Source organism: Neophocaena asiaeorientalis, unplaced genomic scaffold (genome assembly GCF_003031525.2).
Source record: "Neophocaena asiaeorientalis asiaeorientalis breed wild unplaced genomic scaffold, Neophocaena_asiaeorientalis_V1.1 scaffold684, whole genome shotgun sequence".
NCBI classification, from domain to species: Eukaryota; Metazoa; Chordata; class Mammalia; order Artiodactyla; family Phocoenidae; genus Neophocaena; species Neophocaena asiaeorientalis.
In genome coordinates this window covers 228,930-252,131 of record NW_020174048.1, presented here as the reverse complement: position 1 = coordinate 252,131, position 23,202 = coordinate 228,930, and the positions used below count along the sequence as shown (strand labels likewise).

Genomic DNA, 23,202 nt, shown 5'->3' with positions numbered 1-23,202 from the left:
TGCCCGACAGATATTTTTGCATTGGACATAAACCAGTCATTACCACCATTTATGAAACGTGTTTTCAACAAAAAGGTAACAGGAGGCCAATGCCAAAGTGAAGCCACTTACAAAAGGGACAAATTTACCCCTTAGTTATGCAGAAGAGAAATTCAAAACTAAAAAGTATGAGGACCTTGGGAAGCAAACTAGACGCCTAGGGAACAGGGTCGTGGCGTTTCAGTTAGAATTCTGAACCAATGAATACATGGCACAGAAACATAATTTGTCAAGGTCTGGGGTTCAACGCTTGATTTGTCTAATTAGTTACCAGAACTGAGTGGAAGAACTCTTCGTAAAATCTTTTCACCTCTATTTCCAGCACTAACATCACCTTGAGAAACATGAAATCAGAAAACAAACCCTCAAAAGAGACAAAGCAGAGCGTGTGGCCTCCGCGGCCCAGCAGCCTGAGGCCCGTCCCGCACGCTCCCCGCACGCTCCCCGCCTGTCCGCAGAGGAGGGGGCCGCAGAGCCGCGCCCACCAGAGCAGCCACGGGAAGGAAGGGCCACCAGATGTCGGACAGCCCCGAGGGCAAGACTCCCACCCAGCGGCAGAGGCGGGACCGGCTGGAACGACGCCCCTTCCATCATCTGGCATCGAGCATCAGTTACTGTGACGTGGGCGGCACCCTGCTGCTGGACACGCACCTGGTAGAAATGCGTCAGTATGCGCAGCTGCGAGCACAGCCTTGGTATCGACTCCTGGAACTCCCGGACCCTCTGGCTCTCCTGCTCTTCTTCTGCGGCCGTCACCCCCCACTGGCCCTGAGAGTGAGAGAGAAGCAGACGGGTTAGACTCTGGATGGAAGACGCTGGGGGGCGGGGCTGAGGTGCGTGTTAGTGGCGGGGCGCCGACTTCCACCCCTCTGTGCCGCTGGAAACGTCCATGATCGTTTTCTGATGCCACACTGCTCTCTAGCTTACTTTTTTCAATTAATAACATACCTCGGGAGTATTTTACATCAATACACGAGTACACGGAGAACTCCCTCACTGTCCGTAACCATGTCCATCAGCCACAGGGTGACATCCAACTATTCAGACGATTTGTCACAGCTCGCCAGGCTTCTGCTATCAGAAACAACGCTGTAATCAACAGCCTTGTATCTGTCATCTTGCACGTATTTCAGAGCAGATACTTTACGTGTCTGTAAACTGAACCCGACGGTTCAAAGCACTGGCGCCCTCACACGTTGCATTAACTCCTGACTTGAACGGGAACGGTTCTTACCATTTCCCTTAGCCGTGATGCATGTAAAAGACTGTTCTCAATCACTGGTGAAGCTGACTAGCTGCTTTCCAGCCAGCACACGCAGGAATTATCACAGGACCATTTCTTATCAATTAACATGGTAAATTACACGAATAGATCTCTTGAACCCCTGCATTCCTTAAATAAACCCCAGTCTGGGTGAATTATTCTCTCAATATTCTGTTAAATGTTTCCACTGAATTTTCTGTAAGACTTTTTCCATCAACATGTACAACCTAGGTCTGGTATAAAGATTCTTGCATCTGGTGTCAACTTCACAGAGCTTCCCAAGCAGGCTCTGGACGCTTCCCTCCCTGTGACTGAACTGGCACAGAGCACAGCGCTCTCCACGCCAGAGGTCCGGCCACTCCCTTTCCGGTGGCAGAGCTGCTGATAAGCAACCTTGCTCCTTGCTGAGCCACTGTTCTGCCTAGAATTTGCCCTCTGTCCAGAGAAAGCCCTTCATCTCCCTCCCGTGCACAGGCTGACTTCACGGGTCCGAGCCAGACAGCAGGCGGCACTCCCTCACCACCTCGGTGTGTCTGCCTTCCCCCCACAGCCTCCTGGGCGGTGCCCGGCTTGTTCTGCTCCCCCTGGGCCGGGGACGCCCTCCGTCCACGCTCACCCTCATCTCACCGGGGCCCTCCTCCTGCTGCCCGGCCGCCTCCGGGTTTCGCTGCTTCCCCAGCTGCTTCCCCAGCGGCTTCAGCGGGCGTCTGGGTGACTCTCTCCCCGTTTATTCCCGTCGGCATGAGGGTTGCGCATTTTCAGAATCGCGTCCTGGGGCTCCGCGGCCTGAGAGACACGGGTCACCTCTAGCGCCCCTCCGGCCCTCCCTCCGTGGCGGGACCTCACCGCAACCCCATCTTCCATCACAAGCTGGCCCTGTCCTCTCTACTGCCTTGTGCCCTCGACGGCAAGCTGCTTCCCTCTGGACAACTTCAGTGCCCAGTGCGTCGTCCGTCCTTTCCACTCTGTCCTGTCTCTTCTGTCCCAGAACCTCCCGACCAAGCAGGTCTGCCCAGACGAGCCCTCAGCCGTGGGCGAGCAGGCGACAGGTCCAGAGGGCAGCCCCGGCCCAGAGGTTACCCAGAGGCCTCTCCTTTCATGCGGTGGGCTTAGCCCCGCTGCCTCTGCTGACGGGACAGACACGTCTGGTCTCACTGTCATCTCAGCAGTGAGACGCTTTCCGGTCTCCCTGACGGTGGCCATCTTTTACCACATGGTCTGTGCTTCTTCTGATAACCAGGAGGCTTCTAAGCCTGTTCAGTGGCTACCTTTAGAAGGACAGCTTCACAAAGCGGGCCGTCCCTGTGCTCTATTTCTTCAGACAGCGTTAACCAGCCTGAGCGCCCCCTTCTTGCTGCCTGATTTTTAGAAGGCATTATTTTCATGTCTGTATCTTTTTATATATATATATATATATATATACACACCTGTTTTACTTACTTCATGAGCTTTAAAGAATATCTCTTGATGCTGGGTTTTAAAAGACGAAGTAATTACTGAACTTATATTACTTTCTATCTCTTCTTCCCCTACTACCTTTTGTCTTTTCAAACACATTTTTTAAATACTCTATCTTACTGTAGTACATACATATAAAAAAGCGCACGAGTTCTACGTGGACAGCGTGATGCAGTGTCACGATGCGGTACACGCGTCACAGCTGGGCTGACATGCACGCTCACGTCAGCAGCACAGCGGCTGCGTCCAAACACTTTGTCTTGTACTTGCAGCCAGGTAACGGCTTTACATAGTTAAATTCAATTTTGTTTTATAAATAAAAGCTATCCCTAATAATTAAAAGCAAAAATGAAACCAATTAATCTAACTGGGTACTGAGCTGGTGGCAAAACCTTACGGGAATAGCTATTTCAGGGAGGTCACCTTGCAGGAGCGGACACGTGGCTGGGAAATCGCACGGCTGCTGCACTGTGGGGGGAGGGTCAGGATGCCTGTTCTGAGAGAGTGGTGTGTACAGGTGTGTACAGGTGTGTGGGGGGCAGGTGGAGTCAGAGAACAAAGAGCTGGGTGAGCTCCTGCTAGAAAACAAGATTTCCAATTGTGAGACAGAAAAAAGAAGAAAGAAAAGGCCTTTAGCCCTAAATTTGAATTGGACATATTATCACAGACGGTTTTGAGAAGTGGGAAGAAAGCAGAAAACTGAGGGCAGGGACTGAAGGAGGAAGAGGCGCCCGGGAGCCCTTGCCCAGCAGCAGCAGTGCGGAACGCTGCGGCAGGGGCGGGCAGAGGCCCCCGACCAGGCACGCTGGGCCCTCCGAGCCGTCCTGCACAGCCCCTCCAGCCTGCGGGGGCCTCAGGTCTGATGACAGCGCGCAGATCACCCTGCATCACGAACGTTAACCATTCCGCGGGTACACTCGCAGCTCTCGCCTCTCCCGCATATCCCGAGCACGTCCGAACAAACACGCTGAATAACCCACCTTATCAGGCAGGTCTGCTCCGAGGCGCTGACGGGCAACAGTCTGGAGAGTGAGCCTGGGCGCCCCCAGAGCGCAGACTCACAGCTCAGCGATTCCCCAGGGGCAGAGCTCTGGGCAAGTGGGCAGTTTGAGAAACCACGGCCATGGATGGATTTACTGGACACTTAACAGCTGACATACACCAGCACATGAAAATAAGGAGCTCCAGGGGAGTCTGTTTGTTTATTATCACTCCCATTCTACAAACCAGGAAAACTGGTCTCAGAGAGGTCAAGTCAGCCAAGGCACAAAGCTGGTGACGAGGTCGCGGCCTTCAGTCCGCCTGGTGCGCAGGCTTCCTGGGCGGGCCCAGCCGGGAGGCCCCGGGGGCCGGGGGTCGCCAACTCTGACACTTCAGCCACAAACCCCTGCTCCCGGCAATGCAAACAGAGTGAGCAGTACACCCATCCCTAGAACACCCTGAAGGCTCGACACATACACGATGCGCTGTGACCCTTCCAAGTTAACGATCCTCTAACGCAGACTGTAAGGGAATAGTCAAAAATAAACCGAATCCAACCGCATCAACTGGACAATCTGTCACCACCCCAAGGATAAGCATCTTGAGAAAGTGAAAGACTACAGATTATATCCAGTACAAGAAATCCCATAAAGACTCAAACTCATTCCATACATCTCTGTACTTCAAGGTCACGACGGACATGAACCACTCAGTAAGGCGACTGAAAATAGCCGACGAGCACAAATCCGGTTCCCACGGGTATGCGTGTGCCCGCCAGCTCCAGAGGAGAGCAATGCAGAGTCGGGCACCACCCAGCGGAGACACCGACGCAGACGAACGTCTCGACACTTAACTGAGGAACGCTGGCAAGAGACCAGAGCTTCCCGCGAACTCTGCCTTCACTGATAGGACAGTGACGGTGCCCGCTCCCTGTGAAAGAGTCCAGAGCCGCTCAGGACCCCGGCCGGACGCAGCTACGACCACAGCCTCAGCGGCAGAGTCTGCCGCGCCGGTGAGCGCGGCAGCACCAGCTCACTGTCGAAGCGGATGAGCCACCAGCACCAGAACCACACCTCGGCTCCACGCTGCTGCTTCTTCTCCTCGAACCGCAGGCGCCTCTGCAGCTCCTCCAGGGCGGCTCTGTAGATGGCATCTTGAGTGTTCTGAAGCTCGATGATCTGATCAAACACGGCCCTCAGCTGGTTTAAAAGTGCCTGGGGAGAGAGGACGAGTTTTTTCTTTTCATGAACAGAGCCCCCAGCACGCTTATTACTAAGTTTTTCAAATAAAATATTGACACTTAGTGAAATTCTCAAGGCGCTCTTTAGCTGTTCATTCATGCATCAGCAGACACCGACTGAACACCCGGTCCTGGCAAATACGCGAGCTCTGAATCACCACAGCAACAGCAAGCAGTCAGAGCCCAGGCTCTCGGCTGAATCACCTCCCATCCTCACCGAGACCCGGCAACCCAAGGTGCTGCCCAACTCCGAAGTGTGGAGCACGTAGCTGCATCCACAGCGGGACTGCCTGAGGAGTAGAAAGGGATGGGAGAACACTTTTTTTTTTTTTTTTGGTGGCACATACCAAAACCAGACATGGAGAATATGAGAGAGGAAATTCTTTAAAAAGTATAAAAAACAGATCCTGCAAGGTTTTTTAGAAAAAGGTATCACGCTTTACACCAGGAATGACAGGATGGTTTTAAACCAAGGGCGACAGTGCGTCTCCCTAATTCACAGGGCTCCTCAGGGCACACACCTACCGCAGGTCACGCATTCTTTCTCTAGTGCGGCACGGAAAGGAGGAGACCACGGCACACAGTCTTGTATGTACACCAAACGATATCCACGCACCAGACACATCCTAACCCAAGGCTGTACGGCGAGCACCACGACACCAGCGCCGGCGGAGGGGAAGGGGCAGGGGGCTGAAAGGTAACATGAGAGCCAACACCCACGGGGTCTTTCGTGGACAGCAAGCAGTGCGCTCGGCTCAGAGCTGCCTGTTCCTGGTGGGGCCTCAGCCGTAACACAAAATCAAAACAAAAACTGGAGACGACTTTTTAACAAGGATTTATTTCTTCTAGTTTGTTTCTTTATTGTAGTCAAATAAAAATTTACTATTTTTGGAGCTGGGGTGACTCACTGTTTACTCCAAGCTAAGAGTGCAACATGTGCTTCTGTCGTCAGCAGTCTGTTCAGACAGGGCGACGACGACAGCGCCTTCTGTGCTGACACCGGTTTGCGACAACTTACAGTGTGACTCAGGATTTTTCTCAAGAATGCATAAACAGAAATTACAAAAATGTATACACACACCTGTCACAACCTCCAACTTCAAAATTACGTGTATCAAACAGCCTTGTTTTTCTTACTAAGTGACGTAAGAAAAATACACTTAATTTATGTCAGTAACAGACTGCCTTAATTTGTTTTATATATTGGGTTTCTTAAAAAACAAAAAACCCTCTAGTGATTACTTTAAATAAACCATCAAATTAAAAGTAAAACCCTCAGCAGACGGACCATTTCAGAAAAGATCATTAAGGTCTTCAGCAAACGACTCCTTCCATGAATTGAGCCAGGACCAACTCACACGTAAACATTTACTATCATGAGAAAATTATGTTACAGGCAAAAATATTTTCTCGCTTGGATTCTGTTCATCCCCGTAGACATCTTTAGCAGTGAGCAGCGTGGCCTCTAGCTGTTTACAATGGAACTTCCACATATGCAAACGGACAGAGACACCGCCACTGGCAGGTGCATGTGCTGATTCGCCAGCTTGGGGACAACCCTCAGCCCTTCACATGTTTTCTAAAAAGCATTAGATCTAACGATCGTAAATCTCTCTGCAAAACACACACACACAAGATGACTTTTAATTGTTTAAAAACACTAGCGGGCTTCCCTGGTGGCGCAGTGGTTGAGAGTCCGCCTGCCGATGCAGGGGACACGGGTTTGTGCCCCGGTACGGGAAGATCCCACATGCCACAGAGCAGCTGGGCCCATGAGCCATGGCCGCTGAGCCTGCACGTCTGGAGCCTGTGCTCCGCAACAGGAGAGGCCACAGCGGTGAGAAGACCGTGTACGGAAAAAAAAAAAAAAACAACACTAGCAACTCACATGTCCCAGGCACTATGGTGACGGCTTACGAGCAGCACACAATTTAATTCTCACAAATGTAGGGAAGAGAGGGGTGTCGTGCTCTTTCAAAACACGGGAACGCCGGGGTCAAAAGCTGAGAAGCAGGATGGAGCCTTAGGTCCACCTGCCCGCAGTGCCCCGCGCTGTGCGAGTGGACAAGGACACGGTGGCAGCGAACGCCCGCAGCCCACCAGGTCGGGCCCTGGACACTCATCTACCCGGACTGAACAAGAGCGTGTCAGCAGGCAGACCCCTGACAGGACCTGCCCACAGCGCCAGCCTGATACAGACGAGGCGCAGTGATCGAGGCTGAAAGCCCTGAGGTGTGCGCTTCGTAAGTTCTCCTTACGCTCCAAGTACTTTAAATTATTCCTGTGCCGCTGTTCCAATCTATTTATGAACATTCTATATAGAAGCATCTTTGATCTGAAGCATCTATAAAGAAGCACACATGATCAATAATTCTCTAATAATGAAATCTGGCATATCAAAATACCTGTTTTCCCAGCCACGGATGGCTAACCAGATATACCTAAAAAATCAGACAAGTATAGCTGATTCACTTTGTTATACAGCAGAAACTAACATACCATTGTAAAGCAATTATACTCCAATAAAGATGTTATAAAAAAATGATAAAAAAACAGCTCTAAGATACAATTTCTCACCTATCTATCACACTGGCAAAAATTTAAAAGTATGACAACATGTTCTGTTGGCGAGGCTGTAGGAAAACGGACTCTCACGCACCTGCTGCTGGGAGTGCAAACGCACACACGCTTCTGGCAAATATCTACTAAAGCGTCTACTAAAAAAGAAATCAGACGAAACAGCGTGTTCCCACAGAAGGACCCCTGCAGCGGGTGGAGGTTTAGTGGGAAGCAGCCCTCTGCAATCCTGAAACGTCTTTAAAGTCGCACATTTAACGTCAAAAACGTACTTGAAATTTTGCTTCCTGCTTCACATTTGTCTCAAGTGAAAGCAAAGTGTTCCTTATTTTCCCAGATCTCTGAGTAAGATCTAAGCTCCGGGAAGACTTGCCACATGGAGCATGCAACTTTCAGCAGGGCCTACAGGAAGGAGTGTCAGCAAATAAGCAGGGGTTTATCCAGACAGCCTGTCCTGACTCTGCCGCCCACACCCCCTGACCTGAGGGGTGGGCTCTGAGTGCTTGTTCTCGCACTGCCACCCCTCAGGACGACTCCCCCCTGAGCAGCACGCGAGGACATCGCTGCCACCCCAGGAGGTGGATGGGCGCCACCAGTCTTCACCCTTTTGTGCCCAGCTCAAGGCACGTTCTCACCTGAGCACTACTGCTCCAACCCTGAGGGGAACATCACACTAACAGCAAGACTGTCCCGGCCACCAGGGCTGTGGCCGCACCAGGGGACGAGCCCAAGGGGAGGACTGGCTGACCGTGTGTTCTCGTCTTACCCTGGAGTCGGCGTCCAGCAGACAGCGGGAGATGACGGTGTCCAGGAAGGCCTCATGCGCGGCGATGATGTGGTCCAGGTCCTGGGCCTGCTGCACTTTGTTCCAAAGTTCATCCCAAGAGCACTCAAGCACCTGGAAACGACGAGAGCCTGAGGGAGGCGCTGGCGCCACGCCGGCGCAGCACCTGCTACGAAGCACAGCACAACGGCCTGAGACAAGATGATCTCAACCAGAATCGAGGGCTGATTCGAACGTACCTCAAATGTAATGTAATACTGCATCTGATGGATGAAATGGACCATCTCGGAAGCCAGGATATGGCAGTGGTGCAGCACCCCAGAGAACTCTGCAAGAGAGCCACACAGCGCCGTCGGACACCAGCACAGCCCGCCCTCCTGGCCGCCTGCAAGCTGCCTTCCCCAAACTCCCTCACTTTCACTCTCGACCCCTAAAGCAGGAACCCGCCTTTCCAGAGTTCATCTCTGTGCTATGTAAACACGTACTTAGCCACCCAATCACGCAGTGACAGATTACTTTACGGAATATAAGGATCTAACAAGAAATGGCATAAAATGAAATAACTATTTGAAAAGTAGAGAAATTCTGTTTTACAATAATGCAATATCTTGAATAAATATAAGCTCAATTTTATGGTTTCTTTACAGTCAGTCAGTCTGCCTACTGTGTGTGAGACTTTTACTATTCCCTAGCTATTTGGCGACAAAAATGACATTTCCTTAAGTACCGAATGTGACCTTGCCACCTGAGAGAAGCATGAACTTGGAGGGGGGTGGGCAGGGCCCAGACTCCATTCCTATTCTTTGTGAGATTATAAAACCAGGACAAGGCTGGAGGGTCGCCAGGGAGCAGCATTCTCTGCTTGGACTTTTCATTTTTGTTCAGAGACTCCGCTGGACTATTATGGGATACTACTGTCCCTGAAGGCTCCATTGGGGGAATGACTTTAACGTGGGTCAGACTGGACATATTTCTGTTACCGCTCCAAGGGCCTTCAATTAGCTACCTGGATAACTCACTTGTCGCTGCATGCGGTTATTTGAGAAATCATTCTTGTCCCTTCCTCAAAGAGTAATGACGGAGCGACGTATAAACAGGTGTGAAAAAAACAACAGTGGTGCTGTATACTTGAAAAAATACTGCTTTCTACAAGCTGAGGACTAAGAGACACTTGTGGGGATCCTGGCTTGTCTAACAGGCCCTCCTCGGCCAGGGAAGAAACAGCACGGCCCCCTCAGAAGATCGGCACAGGCTCCAAAGCCCGCCGTCCCCCGTACCATCAGGATCTGCAATCCATGAATGTGGTAAACATTCTTCTGAAAGACAGCTATAAGTTTCCTGTTTCATTTGTAAGTCCAGAGTGAAGGATGTACTTTTCCTACTAAAACCATCAGAGGGGCTAAGACTTCTAGTCTAGCACTCAAAGTCTATTTAACTAAAATGACTTTGCAATGTAAAAAGGCGTAAGAACATGCTGTTTCCAGCCATATTGATCTGCATTATGGTTTAGGTAAGCTTCTCAGAGAAGTAACCCCAGTGTGCAACTCCATCTGGGGTTTAACCAGAGCTGGAACGGCGGACTGTCCCCCCCCCACCCCCGACGCCAGGCAGTCCCCCTGGAGAGCCGTCCATGTACATTCAAACATCCCACAGGCACGTGGGCGCGTGCCAGTCCGATTCTCCAGATCTTTCTCGGTGTGATGGGATTTCTTCGTAGAGCGGCAAAGTTCCATAAAACGGTCTGTGATACGAAATAGTCTAGAAACCCCGTGTGGAAGGGTCTGTTTCTTTAGTGTTCTTCATGTCATCACAGACCTCGGGTGGAACTTTCCCGGAAGCCCAGCATCTCTGAGGCCTCGTCCAGCACAACCTCACCACTTCCGAGGGCACGGCTCTGCCCGCACTCACAGCAAACGGGGGCAGCCTGTTTCCCAGCCTCGTGAGACGGGTCTGCAGTTTACACTAACCCAGCCTGACATTTTCCCACCAAAGAAAGTTTAAGGTCGCAGGCAGAATGGTAGGTCTCATCCCGGCTCCCGGCGGATGACGTGAGAACGCTGAGCGCTGCCCGGGGGCCTGGGACAGTGCAGAGGCAAGAACACATCTGCGGCCACTTGCCAGCCTCCGGCTCCAGGACAATCTTCCACACATCAGGGAAGAAGCCTGACTCCAGGTTTCACTGCTCTGTGCAGTCTGGGTGTCCTCTGTCACCTAAGCTGAAGTCTCTTCCTCCTGCCCAGATCTGTCTTGGGCCGCAGATCCATTTACCCTTAAAAACATCTCACACAGGTGAGCCTGACCTGACAGCCCAGCCCCCCTCCTCCCGCAGTGCCCGGAAGCAGAGGCCCAGGGGTCCACCCTGGCCACACCTCCCACCCCACGGCTCTCAGCCCCCAGGCTGCAGGCTCCCCCGGCTGCCTAACGCTGGCACACCGTCATGGTGGGTCATGGTGGGCCGGTCTGCTGGCCTCCAAGCTCAGCCCTCGGGGCGGAGCCTCCCTGGCCCCGCTGCACTGAAGTCACACCGGCTCACTGGGCCTCGAGGCCCTTGCACCTGGCCCAGCCCCCCTTCTGAACATGCTCCTCAGCCGGCCCTCCCCGACTCCCCACTCTTCCGTCTAACGCACTCACCTCCAGATGCCAGCCCGGGAGCCCCTCCGTCCTATGACACCACCTGGTGAGGGTCTCCCTCCCGTACTCCCACAGCACCTGGTCGTCCCCACTTCAAACGACGAGCAAAGCACTCTAAGTGCCTGCTGACGCGTCCAGCTTGCCTGCGAGACAAGACGCTTCCTGACCACAGAGACCTTTCTGTCACATCCACCACTGGATACCAAGGACGGGCAGCACCGAGTAGGCCAATCATTATTTACTGAATGAATCATTCCGATCCTCAAACTTTAAGGAGACAATCTGCATCATCTATGTCTTGACTATTTCACTCACATCCTTTTCAGAAGGTTTCCGTGGCCAAAGGCAAATTTGGCAACAATGGTAAAATGAGTTACTTTCTTTATAGTCTTCAAGTACTACCAAATGTATTTTCACTCTAGAAAAATGATGTTCTCCAGTCTGAAGGGAGCACGGAGGACAGCATCTTTAATGCACCCTCCTCCTAAGATAAAGCCTCTGAGAGTGAAGGGACCCGAGGGCACTGCCTCCTGAAAAGGGATCTGGTAAAGTAACCCACGCGGTAAAGCCTGCAATCCCTCTGACACCACAGTGCTTCCCTTCCCCACGGGAGAGAGCAAGTGCTCTGAGCTGACGGATTCGGAACTGCTCACTGCCCAGTTAAGGCTCTAACGACTATGAACCCAATTCATATGGAAACTGAATTCACAAGGTATACTTTGGTCCTTTAACTCCTAAAAAATACAACTTACACCTGCAACAGCCCTTGAATCTCTTTACCCAGAACCTTGAAAATACACTTAAAACATACTTAAAATATAAGTACTTGTGTTTTTATAAGTGAACCACAAATAACCATATAATTCTAAAAATTCCAAAAGCAAAGCAACATTCACCCTGAGGTCCAATAAATACATAAATACAGTACATCTCCCGCTGGACTAACGTGGCGGCAGACGGCTTTACACAGACACCAGGATCCCCTCTGGCAGACTTAGGTGTGAGACGTTAGACCTGTCTGTAATCCTCTACTGCCCCTCAAGGCTGCGGGAGGGACTTCAGGGCTTTAAAATACACCAGCAGCTCTCACAGGCTTGACCGTGTGGTTTGGACATCTTTCCCAGAAGCTTCTGCCCAACTGGAGATGCACCGGAAATAGCCTTGAGTGTTGTTAAAAATTACAAAAGTTTCTTTCGAAAAAATACCCTAAAACAATTTATTCACAATTTCAAAATCACCTCCTTCAACTTTTGTCTACAGCTGAAGGGATGATATTTAAAAGTGACTTCACCAAATTACCCATGAGATTCATTTCTCAAGGCTTTGGAGTCAAAGGACGTTGGTAAGATCCTGGGTCTTTCCTGTCTCCTGGGTACAAGACCTCTGGTCACCGGTCAGGGCCTCCTGCAGACACCGTCTGGCATCCTCTGTCTACCAGGCAAGTGTGAGGACACCTGTCCACGTGGGGCTCCCGAGGGGTACTGGGCTGAGCGCTGCACAGATTCCATCCTGGCAACCCTTGAAGGCAAGTGCTGCCAACCAGCCCTGACCCAGACGAGGACCCTGAGGCAGAAGACTAAGAATCAGCTCGAGGCCACAGCCCAGAATCTGGGCAGAGCACTAAGCACTCAACTTAGCAGTCTGGCAAACAAGAAGGGAACACTTCACAGGCGTGTGATCACTGAGGACGCCCTACTCACCCACGTGGACAAAAACGACAGACACAAAAAGGAACTTGCAAAGAGGAAAACATCTGCTCACCTTTGAGCCACCGCTCCACTAAGTCTAGAACGCCAGCTGTGAGAGGAATCATTATCACTTCAATCACCAAGAAAGGAAAACCGGCCCCGCCAGCAGGGGAGCTGGCCACGCCCCCACCTCCTCCTCCTCCAGTTTTCCTTCCCACGAGGCCCATTCTTTGGGGAGGGGAAGCTCCATGCACTCCCTGCCCGCAGGACACAAAGGCTGAGAAAGAGGCAGGAAGCTCATTTACCTGTAGTTCTGTATTTGTCTATTTCATCTGGTTAAATGTTATCTGAAATACACATCTAGTTGCCACTAACAGCAACAGTTTTTAGATTAACTGAATCTAACAAAAGAACTTCCGTTTCTTTTTAAAGGAAAAAAATCTTTAATCCATTTCAGATCAATAATCTTTTCTATCCAGCTAAATGGCAAATATATATAAAAATGGGTTTAATCGGCTTGGCATACCATTATCAAACTCTTGCTCTGAGCAAATCATTTTCAGGTGTAACTATTTACTCCAAACAACTTATTTTGATGAATATTATTAAAATTACATCTGGGATGATGATCACGGATGCTGTGCACATGACCTAACACACACGTGCACACGTGAAGGGCTCCACGGGCTGCTCTCAGAGGCATCTTCTGGAATCTTCCTGTATTTTTCACACGTGCACACGTGAAGGGCTCCTCGGGCTGCTCTCAGAGGCATTTTCTGGAATCTTCCTGTATTTCTGCCTCAGATTTATGGTTGGTGGGAAATTTCTAAATCTGCTGTGTTAAAAGGACTAACTACCTGGTTGATCTCTGTTCATCAAGTTGCCTGGCCGTTAATAACTAAAACACTGCCTTATAAGTTAAAGGTAAGAACCTGCACTCCAGCAGAAACATGGGCAAAAAAACAATTTCCTGAAAAAACAAACACAAATGACAAAAAAAGGAAGAAAGGAAGGTGTTTACATTCAAAGATAATTTAAAAAGCATTAAAAGGAATTAAAATGAACTTCCAGGGAATTCCCTGGTGGTCCAGTGGGGAAACTCCCTGGTGGTCCAGTGGTTAGGACTCCACCTTCCACTGCAGGGAGCATGGGTTCAATCCCTCCTCAGAGAACTAAGATCTCACATGCCATGGGGTATGGCCAAAAATATTCTTTTAATTCATACAAAACAAATAAATAAAATGAACTTCCATTTTCACCTATCAAATTGACAGTTTGTTTGAACATAATATCCAATGTTAGTCAAAAAAAAAAAAGAAGAAAGAAAACAGCAATACAGACAACTATCAACCAGTGACAGCTGTACTTACAGGGACGTAAATTAAATTGGTACAAACTTTTCAGGTACGAACTTTCCTGAAAAGTAATCTGACAATATGTACCAACAGAGTTAAAATATAAATACTAAGAAATAAAAGTATTAGTAAATGTAAAGTAAAACTAAGATTCGTATCTGTTAACCCAGCAATTCCATTTCCAATTCACCTATTCTAAAGAAATATTCAGAGGCATATAAATATATATTTACACAAAGCTTATGGCATTATTTATATTAGTGGAAAAATAGTAAAAAAAAAAAAAAAAACTATATGCCCAACCGAAAAGATAAAATGATATGTCCACAGGAGGCAATATTATGCTATTAAAAATATTTTAGAAGTTTTAATGACAAGGGAAAAGGCTCAGTGAAAGAAGCTGAAACTGAACACGATACAATAGGATCAAGTTATGTTAAAATGACACAGAAAACTGATCAAATAAATGCGTTAGTTATCTTCAAGTAGAAAACAAAACTCCTTGCTGACTATTCAAAATAAGAGAAAAGCCAATTCGCATAGACATTGCTGATATCCAAATCAGAAAAACTATCAGAACCAGCTAATACTTAGATCTGTTACAGAGCTCAGATTTCCCACAGCTAAAAATAATACAGTTGTCGGGCGTCCCTGGCGGCGCAGTGGTTGAGAGTCCGCCTGCCAATGCAGGGGACACGGGTTCGAGCCCTGGTCTGGGAAGATCCCAAATGCCACGGAGCAACTAAGCCGGTGAGCCACAACTACTGAGCCTGCGCGTCTGGAGCCTGTGCTCCACAACAGAAGAGAGGCCCGCGCACTGCAATGAAGAATGGTCCCCGCTCGCCGCAACTGGAGAAAGCCCTCACGCAGAAACGAAGACCCAACACAGCCAAAAATAAATAAATAAATTTATATTAAAAAAAATAATAATAATACAGTTGTTTATTTCAAAAGGAGAAGAGTGATACATACAATGACAAATATATGCACTGTGCTGAAATGACCTTGATCAGACACTGAGGAAGATGAGGCCCCTGTGCTCACAGGGAAGGCAAGAGGGCAGGCCCAGTGGACACCTGGCAGGCGCACCAACCGTGTGACTTCCGACCGCGTGACTCCCGGGGAGGGCAGCAGAGGCAGAGCCAGGAGCCAGCGCCTCCGCCCTCATCGACTGGAAAATGGACGCTGAAGGCATATTTACCGTCCACAACCACGAGAGGCTTTCAAAGAAAACGCCCCCTCTTGATTCCTTCTCAGCTACTTCAGAGGGACCCTACCATTAATCGTCTCGAAGTGAGTCCGGAGGAAGGCAGGCCAGGAGCCTAAGAGCATCACGACCACTCGCCGAGTCCCGCCGGGAAGACAGAAAGCCTGGACACCAGTAAACCTGTGATTCCGCGTGTTACCACGTGGACAGGTACCCACCAGTCCCCAGCTTCTGGGGTGTCACAGTTCTGGAACTCTGGGAGCTGCCCAGGGAGAAGCCTCGACCTAGTAAACAAGCAGAGCTCATGCAGCCTTTCTGCAAACAACTGCTCCTCTTTTAGGAACTGCTTTCACCAAAGGATTAACAGTATGACCGTGTGGTTCTTCTCTGGAGACATAATTTGTTGAAATACTTTCTCAAACGTTTTGACCAAATCACTTCCAATATAAAGATTTCAAAATTATTCATAATTCAAGTCACTCAATATTTATAACATTAAAATGAACTTGGGGCGTCCCTGGTGGCGCAGTGGTTGAGAGTCCGCCTGCCGACACAGGGGATGCGGGTTCGTGCCCCGGTCCGGGAAGATCCCACATGCGGCGGAGCGACTGGGCCCGTGAGCCACGGCTGCTGAGCCTGCGCGTCCGGAGCCTGTGCTCCGCAACGGGAGAGGCCACAACAGTGAGAGGCCCGCGTACCACAAAAAAAAAAACAAAAACAAAAAAAAAACAAACAAAAAAATGAACATGACATGAGTTTTATTATAGCTTTTAACTGTAAAATATTGTAAAATCTTCCCATGTCCTGGTTTATGAACCAAAACAATATTAAAGCAATTCCCAGACTTTAATTAAAACACTTAGTGAATTTTAAATGAGCCAGTGATTTATTAAACAGCTTTCTTTCCTTAAAGATTATTTTTTTTTAAAAATTGAAGTACATATATGAACACTACATGATTCTAAAAGAAACTTCAATGTCTAAAAAAACCTAACTTGACTCAATTTCTTTTCCTGATTTGCAATGAAGTCAAGATAAGCATATTACAAATGAGCCTCTTCACAAAAGACAAATCCAAAAGCACAAGAAACCACTTTTCAATTACGTTAAGAACACTTTTGTTTTTGCGAAGCTGCTAGAAACCAGGGGCCAGGCGGGGACACGCCCTCTGCCGGGGTTTACCTGGCATATTTCTCAGGAGCTTGGCGTTGCACATGTGCCCCTTCCGGATGTCAGTGAGGATGTACTCCATCCGCTTGGCCCTCCAAAGGAAGTTAAACACTCTCAGGTAGTGGCTCATACACTCTCGAGTGAACACCTGGAAAGAGCAGAACACAGGCTGACAGGATCCTGTGAGGTGAGGGTCCTCCCAGGGCAGGGCTCAGTCTTTTTTTTTTTTTTTTTCCTTAAACAAAAAGCCAGAGAACACACAACCAACTCTAACACGTTCTAAGTAGTATGTAAGCAACCAACACAGCACACTTTAGGAAAGCATCATCACACAGCAACCACGCTGGTCGTTTATGTGTCAGAGCACATTCAACGGACCTGCTGTACAGAAGTTCAGTGTGACCGAAGTTCCTTACAACTATGTACTGTCTCGAGCGGGGACATTCACACAGGGAAACAGCACCCACAGGACGTGGTCCCTCAGTCCCTCACTTACTGCAGAATAAAGTTCGGAGGAACACTCAACAAATAAGCCCCTGACACCTCATGTAACAGCTGGAGACCAAGGGTAGAGATACAGGGATCTTATCCTGCCCACCGTCCTTCCAAATCCTTCTTCCCAGGATTTGTAAGAATCTAAGATAATGCTGTGCTATAGAAGACGTAACTATGTAACTAAGATAGGTACCCATTCTAATTAAATTCTATACAAAAAATGACAATCTCAATGAGAATAGGAAGGAAATAGAGATTAATATGGTAAATTAAACAGGGAAAAATCAGGAAATCCATTTGCTTCTAAAATCTGATTCTAAAACCATAAATTTTTAAATAAAACAGCCCTTTTTATCTTTCTAGTAACTTCTGTATCCAACTGCACAGAATTTAATGTGATAGTTAAAAATCATTTCAATTTCTAACGCTAGTCTGATGACCTGCAGCTGTATAATACAATGGTTACAGGTACAGCCACTCCACTGAGAACATGCCAACCCAGGGCATATGCTGACCTGGGACTGGAGGGCAAAGACTGGACAGGGAAGAGGCCACTCCCTGTGTGAGTCCTGGGCAGACTCCACCAACCAATTACAAGACCTCTTCTCCTTCCAATCCAGCCTCTCCCGTCGGACCATCAACCCACTGGAGTCGGCAAGGAAATTGACACCTATTAGCCACAGGCAGGGATCGATCTTAAATTTCTTTTTAAATACATCTATGATATACACTTATTTTCTTGACTCTACTAGAGCTTTTAAAAATCTAACATCCTGAAAATATGACATCGTGTGATCAATTACTTACGCACAGGGCATGCAATGCGTAACTCCGATACTCTCGCAAGATGTACAAAATCATACAATAATTAAGTAACCGGGCGTAGAGCACGTTCAGTGTATCTATTGCTCCAGGCACCTACATTCTGTGAAATAATCGATGTAGCTGCCCTCACTGTGGTATCATTTATACTACGAAAAAATCATATGTAATATATGTGACATTAACAAGGGAGATAATATGAAAGTTTCTAACATAAATAATTTGTTAAAATATCCTGTTTTGTACATTATAATTACTTAAAACTATTTATGACATACATCAAAGGAGAAAAAACTAACTTGAATATGACCAAAAATTAAGTTTGAGCACAGTTGTATATTGAAAATGTAGTAGCTTTGATCTGGTAACATTTAAACAATGGGAGTTTACGTGTGAAAAGCCTGCCCCAGTAGCTACCGCCCCAAAGGAGACAGACAGAGCCCCCTGCCAGAGCAAAGCTGTCAGCCCAGAGGGAATGCAGGAGAGCCCGGCTTCGGTGCAGGCTCTCCAGCAGGAGATGGGCCCACATCACCCCTGGAGAGGAAGGACAGCCATGGACAGCCAACTCTGCAGAGACCGCTAGGGAGACACTGTAGAGCCAAACTACACTACTTCTTAACAAAATCTTTTCCCAAGAATTAGAAGAAATGCATGTCCTTCTTCAATATTTGAGATACGAAAATGACTGAGATAAGTTCAAAGAGACACCTTGGTCAAGGAAAGTCCACTCAAGCCTGAATAAAGAAAAACTGAGCACTAAAGAGGGCATTTTAATTGCAGACACACAAGAGAGCTGTGCTGGTCAATCCTTTATGACCTGGGAACCATTCAAGGAAATAGAACTTTTCTTTAAACACAGTGGAAGAGCCGTGAACAACTGGGCAGCTATTTTCTCATCAGCTCAAATGGATACTAAATATCAAATTTTATCCAAGTAGTAAAAATACAACGCCACTAAAATGTAGTTCGCTTCAAATTATCCTAAATTAGTCACTACAGTCTAAGAATAATGGAACAAAATGAATAACCCATTTGTTAAGTACCTGCTGAAACCTATGATGAGAACAAATGATATTAAGAATTCTTAAAATAATCCAGCACTTCAGCACTCATTAGTGACTGGTGCACACACACATGCACACGCACACACACGCCTCTGGCTCGAGCATTCATTCAATGGATGCACTGGGGATGCGAGCAAGCACTTCACGCGGAGCTCTAGAGAGAAACCGACTCTGAAGCAACAGGGACGTGCAGCCACCCAAACAGCTATGACGGCGCCCAGCGGGATCTTACGGTTGCAATGGGCCCATCGACGTGGTAATCCAGGCTGAAGACGTCCCAGCCAGTGTCACCTGGAGAGACCTGAGAGCAAAAACAAACACACAACTGCAGGGCTTCCCACCACTGTGAAGCTGTCGAGTCCTCAAAGGAAAGGCATTAAAATAAAGCCCAATTTTTAAAAACCACTCAGCAGTTCTGAGCGTGAGCTGCCTGAGAGCAGAGGAGGGCATCTTTTTTCCACTCCTGTACCCTCAGCATCTAGACAGACAGGCACATACGAGGTGCCCTGCAAATATTCTGGAATAAAGAGCATATTTTTAATGAATATTGTAAAATCAGTTTTAACATTCATCAGCATTTTCTTAAATGACAAAAACCCACTGCCTTTTGTGTTCCTAATCCATAAAAGTAAACATTTTTTAAAACCCACAGGTTCTGCTAGTGGTCCTTCATCATAAGTAAGCAAACAGTGTATTATGTTTATGAAATACTCATTCCCCTAAAAAAGGTCATCTTCTCTCAACTAAAACTAAACACCTCTGTTTGTGATCAATGCTACTGCGATCTGTCACCTCTGTGCCCGGTATCGTCACCAGCAGCAACAGCGGTGGTGACTAAGCATCCACGTGGCCAGGCCCGAGGACAGAGCTGCATGTCCCCTGCCCGCAGCCCTGGGGGCCCTCTGTCAGGAGAACACACTGAGGTGCAGGGACCCGTCTGAGGCCACACCACGCCAGGCCACCGGACAGGGATTCCGATGCACGGTGGCCAGCTCCCCCCCACCAGAGCAGAGCAGCGTGGAGCAGCGAAGAGAAGAGAAGAGAAGAGAGGAGAGCAGAGAAGAGCAGAGAGAAGAAAAAAGAGAAGAGAAGAGACTGCAGAGCAGAGAAGAGACAGCAGAGCAGAGAAGAGCAGAGAAGAGCAGAGAAGAGCAGAGAAGAGAAGAGAAGAGAAGAGAAGAGAAGAGAAGAGAAGAGAAGAGAAGAGAAGAGAAAAGAGAAGAGAAGAGAAGAGAAGAGAGCCGAGCGGAGCAGCGGGGCCTCAGGCCACACGGAGGGCGCCAGCAAGGAGCCCCGGGTGGGAGCAGAGCTGCGGTACCTCCAGCAGCCTCACATCCAGTCTTCTGAGGGCCTCAGGGCTGTCAAACTGGGCGTTGGTGGCTCTGACAGCTGTTTCAAGAATTCCAGTCAGGTTGTGCTGGTACAAAGTCGTAGCCGGACGGACAAGCTCTGGTCTTAACAGAGTTTTGTAAAAGTAAAAGAGGATGTTACTTGGATTCTCAATGCGCTTCCTGAAAACTTCAGATTATAGAGTTCAAATGACGAAACCTAACAGGACAAATGGAACCGATACAACGGTAACAAAATGACCATGAAATCTGAATGCTACAGAATTAACTATAAATAAGATTTCATCAAGTATTTGGGGGAGCAAAACACTTCTTTAAAATTAATTTTGATTCAGCTTAAAATTGAAAATCCTTAAGTGAGCCACGCATGTTAAAAAATACAGTTTTCAAACTTAAGCCTGGCCTACAGTAGCATGAACTACTGTAACTTTCTGTACAGATCCAATGGGCAGAAAGGACTAGATTAAATCAAAACAATTGGCTGTGTGGACACCATGATTCTAAAGGCTAAAAACTACTGTATTACCAGCAAACACTTAAGGGTTACTGACGTCTGCATTCCTAAACATGAAACTGACATCCGCATTCCTAAATATGAAGCTAACCTTTCCGAGATCCGCCCCAGGTGTGCACAGGGTGAAAAAGGACCAGCAACGTCAGTGTCGCTCAAATAAATCTGAGGCAAGCTAGAGACTGATGACATTCCCCTTTTAAAACCGGAAACTTAAAACAGGCCTTTGAGAAGAAATAAACTTCTCATTTACTATCAAGGATGAGACACTCGAATTATTAAAACGCAGCGTAAGGCAAACACGGGTAAGTCAGCTAAGTGATGCGATCTGCAACACGGCCATGGCCTCTAAACGTTCACGAAACACCTGCTCTCCTCCACCCCAAACCTGCACACTCGGCCCCCACCCCCTGGGCCACTGAAAGAACACCTCCCCCTAAAAACTCATCTCCACCCACTCCCCACAGGTGCTGCCCTGGGACCAGTACCTAAGTCACCAGTGACCCCCTTCCTTACAGAGAGCAGAAAGGCTCCTTCAGGAAGTATAACCACCAAAACTTCATGTTCAGCAGATCATCAACTCTTTCATGAGCTAATTCCTCAAACAAGGTTACCCCTGAGCCTGCTTGCTATGTGCGCCCCCAAAACTCAATCATCTTTGGTACTGAAGACGGCCTTCTGGTTAGAGGTAGAACTACGGAGTTTCCGTGGCTGAAGCAGCTTCTCAAGTGCAGTCCCCACGCCAGCAGCTTCCCCTCGGCCGGGACGCTCTTAGGGACGCACTGTCCTGGCTCCAGCCCAGAGCCGCGGAGCCGGGCTCTGCGGGCAGGCCCAGCCATCCAGTCCAACAATCCCTGGAGGGGATTCCGACACACATGGAGTCTGGGGACCAAAGGCCTGAGACACTGCTGGACTCACACAGGCATGACTGAAGTGTCCCAAAGGCAGCGCCAAGAAGCCACGTGTCCAGTCCTAGGCGCCCAAGTCCACGCTGTGCCCACCCTCGGCTGCCCGGGGCCCGGCTGTCTGCTACAGAGCTGGCCCTCCTGTCTCTATGGCAGGAAGGAGGGACACACACTTCCTTCTAGAAGGGACGGTGCCAGGAGAAACGTCATGGAACTAAATGGAAGGAGCAGTTGTATTTGCTCCATGAAGTTGTTTTGTTTTTTTTAGCAAGAAATAATGTAAACTAAAAACATGGAAGAAAAAGTTCCATTTTAAAACCTACATTTTATTTCTCAGACTACTCTCAAACTGAAGCTAAGCTAACCGACCACACCACGCACCCCTCATACCCCTGCTGGTCGGTGCCAGTGCTCAAGAAGCGCACGAGCCCTGCGAGCGAAGCACAGGACAAGCAGAAATAAAGGGACATCGGCTTGATGACGCGACAATTTTCTCTCCTCGGATTTCATCTTCCCAACGTTCTGTGAGAATTCAACACATTTCCTCTAATGTCGCTTATTCTTTTAAAGAGAGAAACTGTAAAGCTCTTTATCATGCTGAAATCTACTGCACATCTACAAAAAAAAACCCTCAAGAGCCTTCTTACTTGAGCAAATCCATTAAGTGCCTGATAAAGTCTCCTTGACCGAGCAGCAAGTACCGCCGCATGGCCTGCATGTGGTCCAGCAGGCTGTACTTCTTATTCAGAACATCCAGTAGGTACTTGCTGGTCTCAAAATAAGCCGCGTCAATTTTCCCCTGAAATGCATTTTCCAAATCTGTGAAAAAATCTGCAGCTGTAAAGAACAAAAGGGAAAAGTACACATACGTACATAATCTGCATCGTACAAAGGAGGAATGAGACTCACACACACAGAAGTCACTCTACACCCGCTCACAGCCTCGCTGACAGGCCGAGGACGTGGTCAGGAGGGCTTGTTTGTTCTTCAGAATAACGGTCCCATCAAGAAAAACCTATTTTAGTACTGCTGCTATTCTAATTATACATTACTGCGGAGGAACTAAGGTGTCCACAGTGAGGAAAACGCAGTTTTCTGTAGAAGCGGAGGTCTGATGGTGCAGTAATGTGAGGACGCCAGGCGCCGAGCTGACCACGGTCATATTGCGGGGATGGGGTAGGGGTAGGGGCAACATACATTTCTGTTGATCTACGTCATTTTTAAAATGTCAATCTCTCCCCCCGGAAGTGTTCTTACTGTACCAGTGTTTGATTCATGAAGGGTTTTTACGCCAAAGAAAAGGTCTGATGCCAACCAACGGCAGCCAAAGCGCCTGTCAGAAGACACACGACCCAGAGCCTGCTCACCAGTCTCTGTTCCATATGCTCCCACAGGAAAACATTTACCCTTAACTCTCTAGGCTCACTTTTAAATTTCCAAAATTTTTCACATATGAGAAATATAAATGTGACTTTTCCCACTGCTTTTTGTATCGTTACCAGCAGTCCTCCCGAGTCCGCATCTCCCATCCTCCCAGCGGTACTGACAGCCAAAACAACCTTCCTCCACAGAGGGTAGCAGTGGAGAGGGCAAGAGTTGCCGACTGCGGCCCAGCGGTCTCCTGCACACCCGCCACATGCTGGGCGCTGGGCGCTCGGTGGT

General features: G+C 48.4%; 1 protein-coding gene across 2 annotated transcripts in view; it reads right to left on the bottom strand.

Moving 5' to 3' along the window:
• Nucleotides 1-23,202, bottom strand: part of TUBGCP3 (tubulin gamma complex component 3) — a 60,977-nt gene that overhangs the window by 2,769 nt on the left and 35,006 nt on the right. Inside the window, exons 14-21 of one of the 2 annotated variants that reach the window (XM_024754002.1) lie at nucleotides 22,188-22,377; nucleotides 20,094-20,229; nucleotides 19,008-19,076; nucleotides 16,407-16,542; nucleotides 8,583-8,671; nucleotides 8,326-8,457; nucleotides 4,816-4,956; nucleotides 691-807 (exon numbers count right to left, since the gene is read on the bottom strand). In XM_024754002.1, the coding sequence (XP_024609770.1) occupies nucleotides 691-807; nucleotides 4,816-4,956; nucleotides 8,326-8,457; nucleotides 8,583-8,671; nucleotides 16,407-16,542; nucleotides 19,008-19,076; nucleotides 20,094-20,229; nucleotides 22,188-22,377 (1,010 nt within the window). The remainder of the gene's footprint in view (nucleotides 1-690; nucleotides 808-4,815; nucleotides 4,957-8,325; nucleotides 8,458-8,582; nucleotides 8,672-16,406; nucleotides 16,543-19,007; nucleotides 19,077-20,093; nucleotides 20,230-22,187; nucleotides 22,378-23,202) is intronic. The other variant, XM_024754003.1, reaches the window with a different exon arrangement.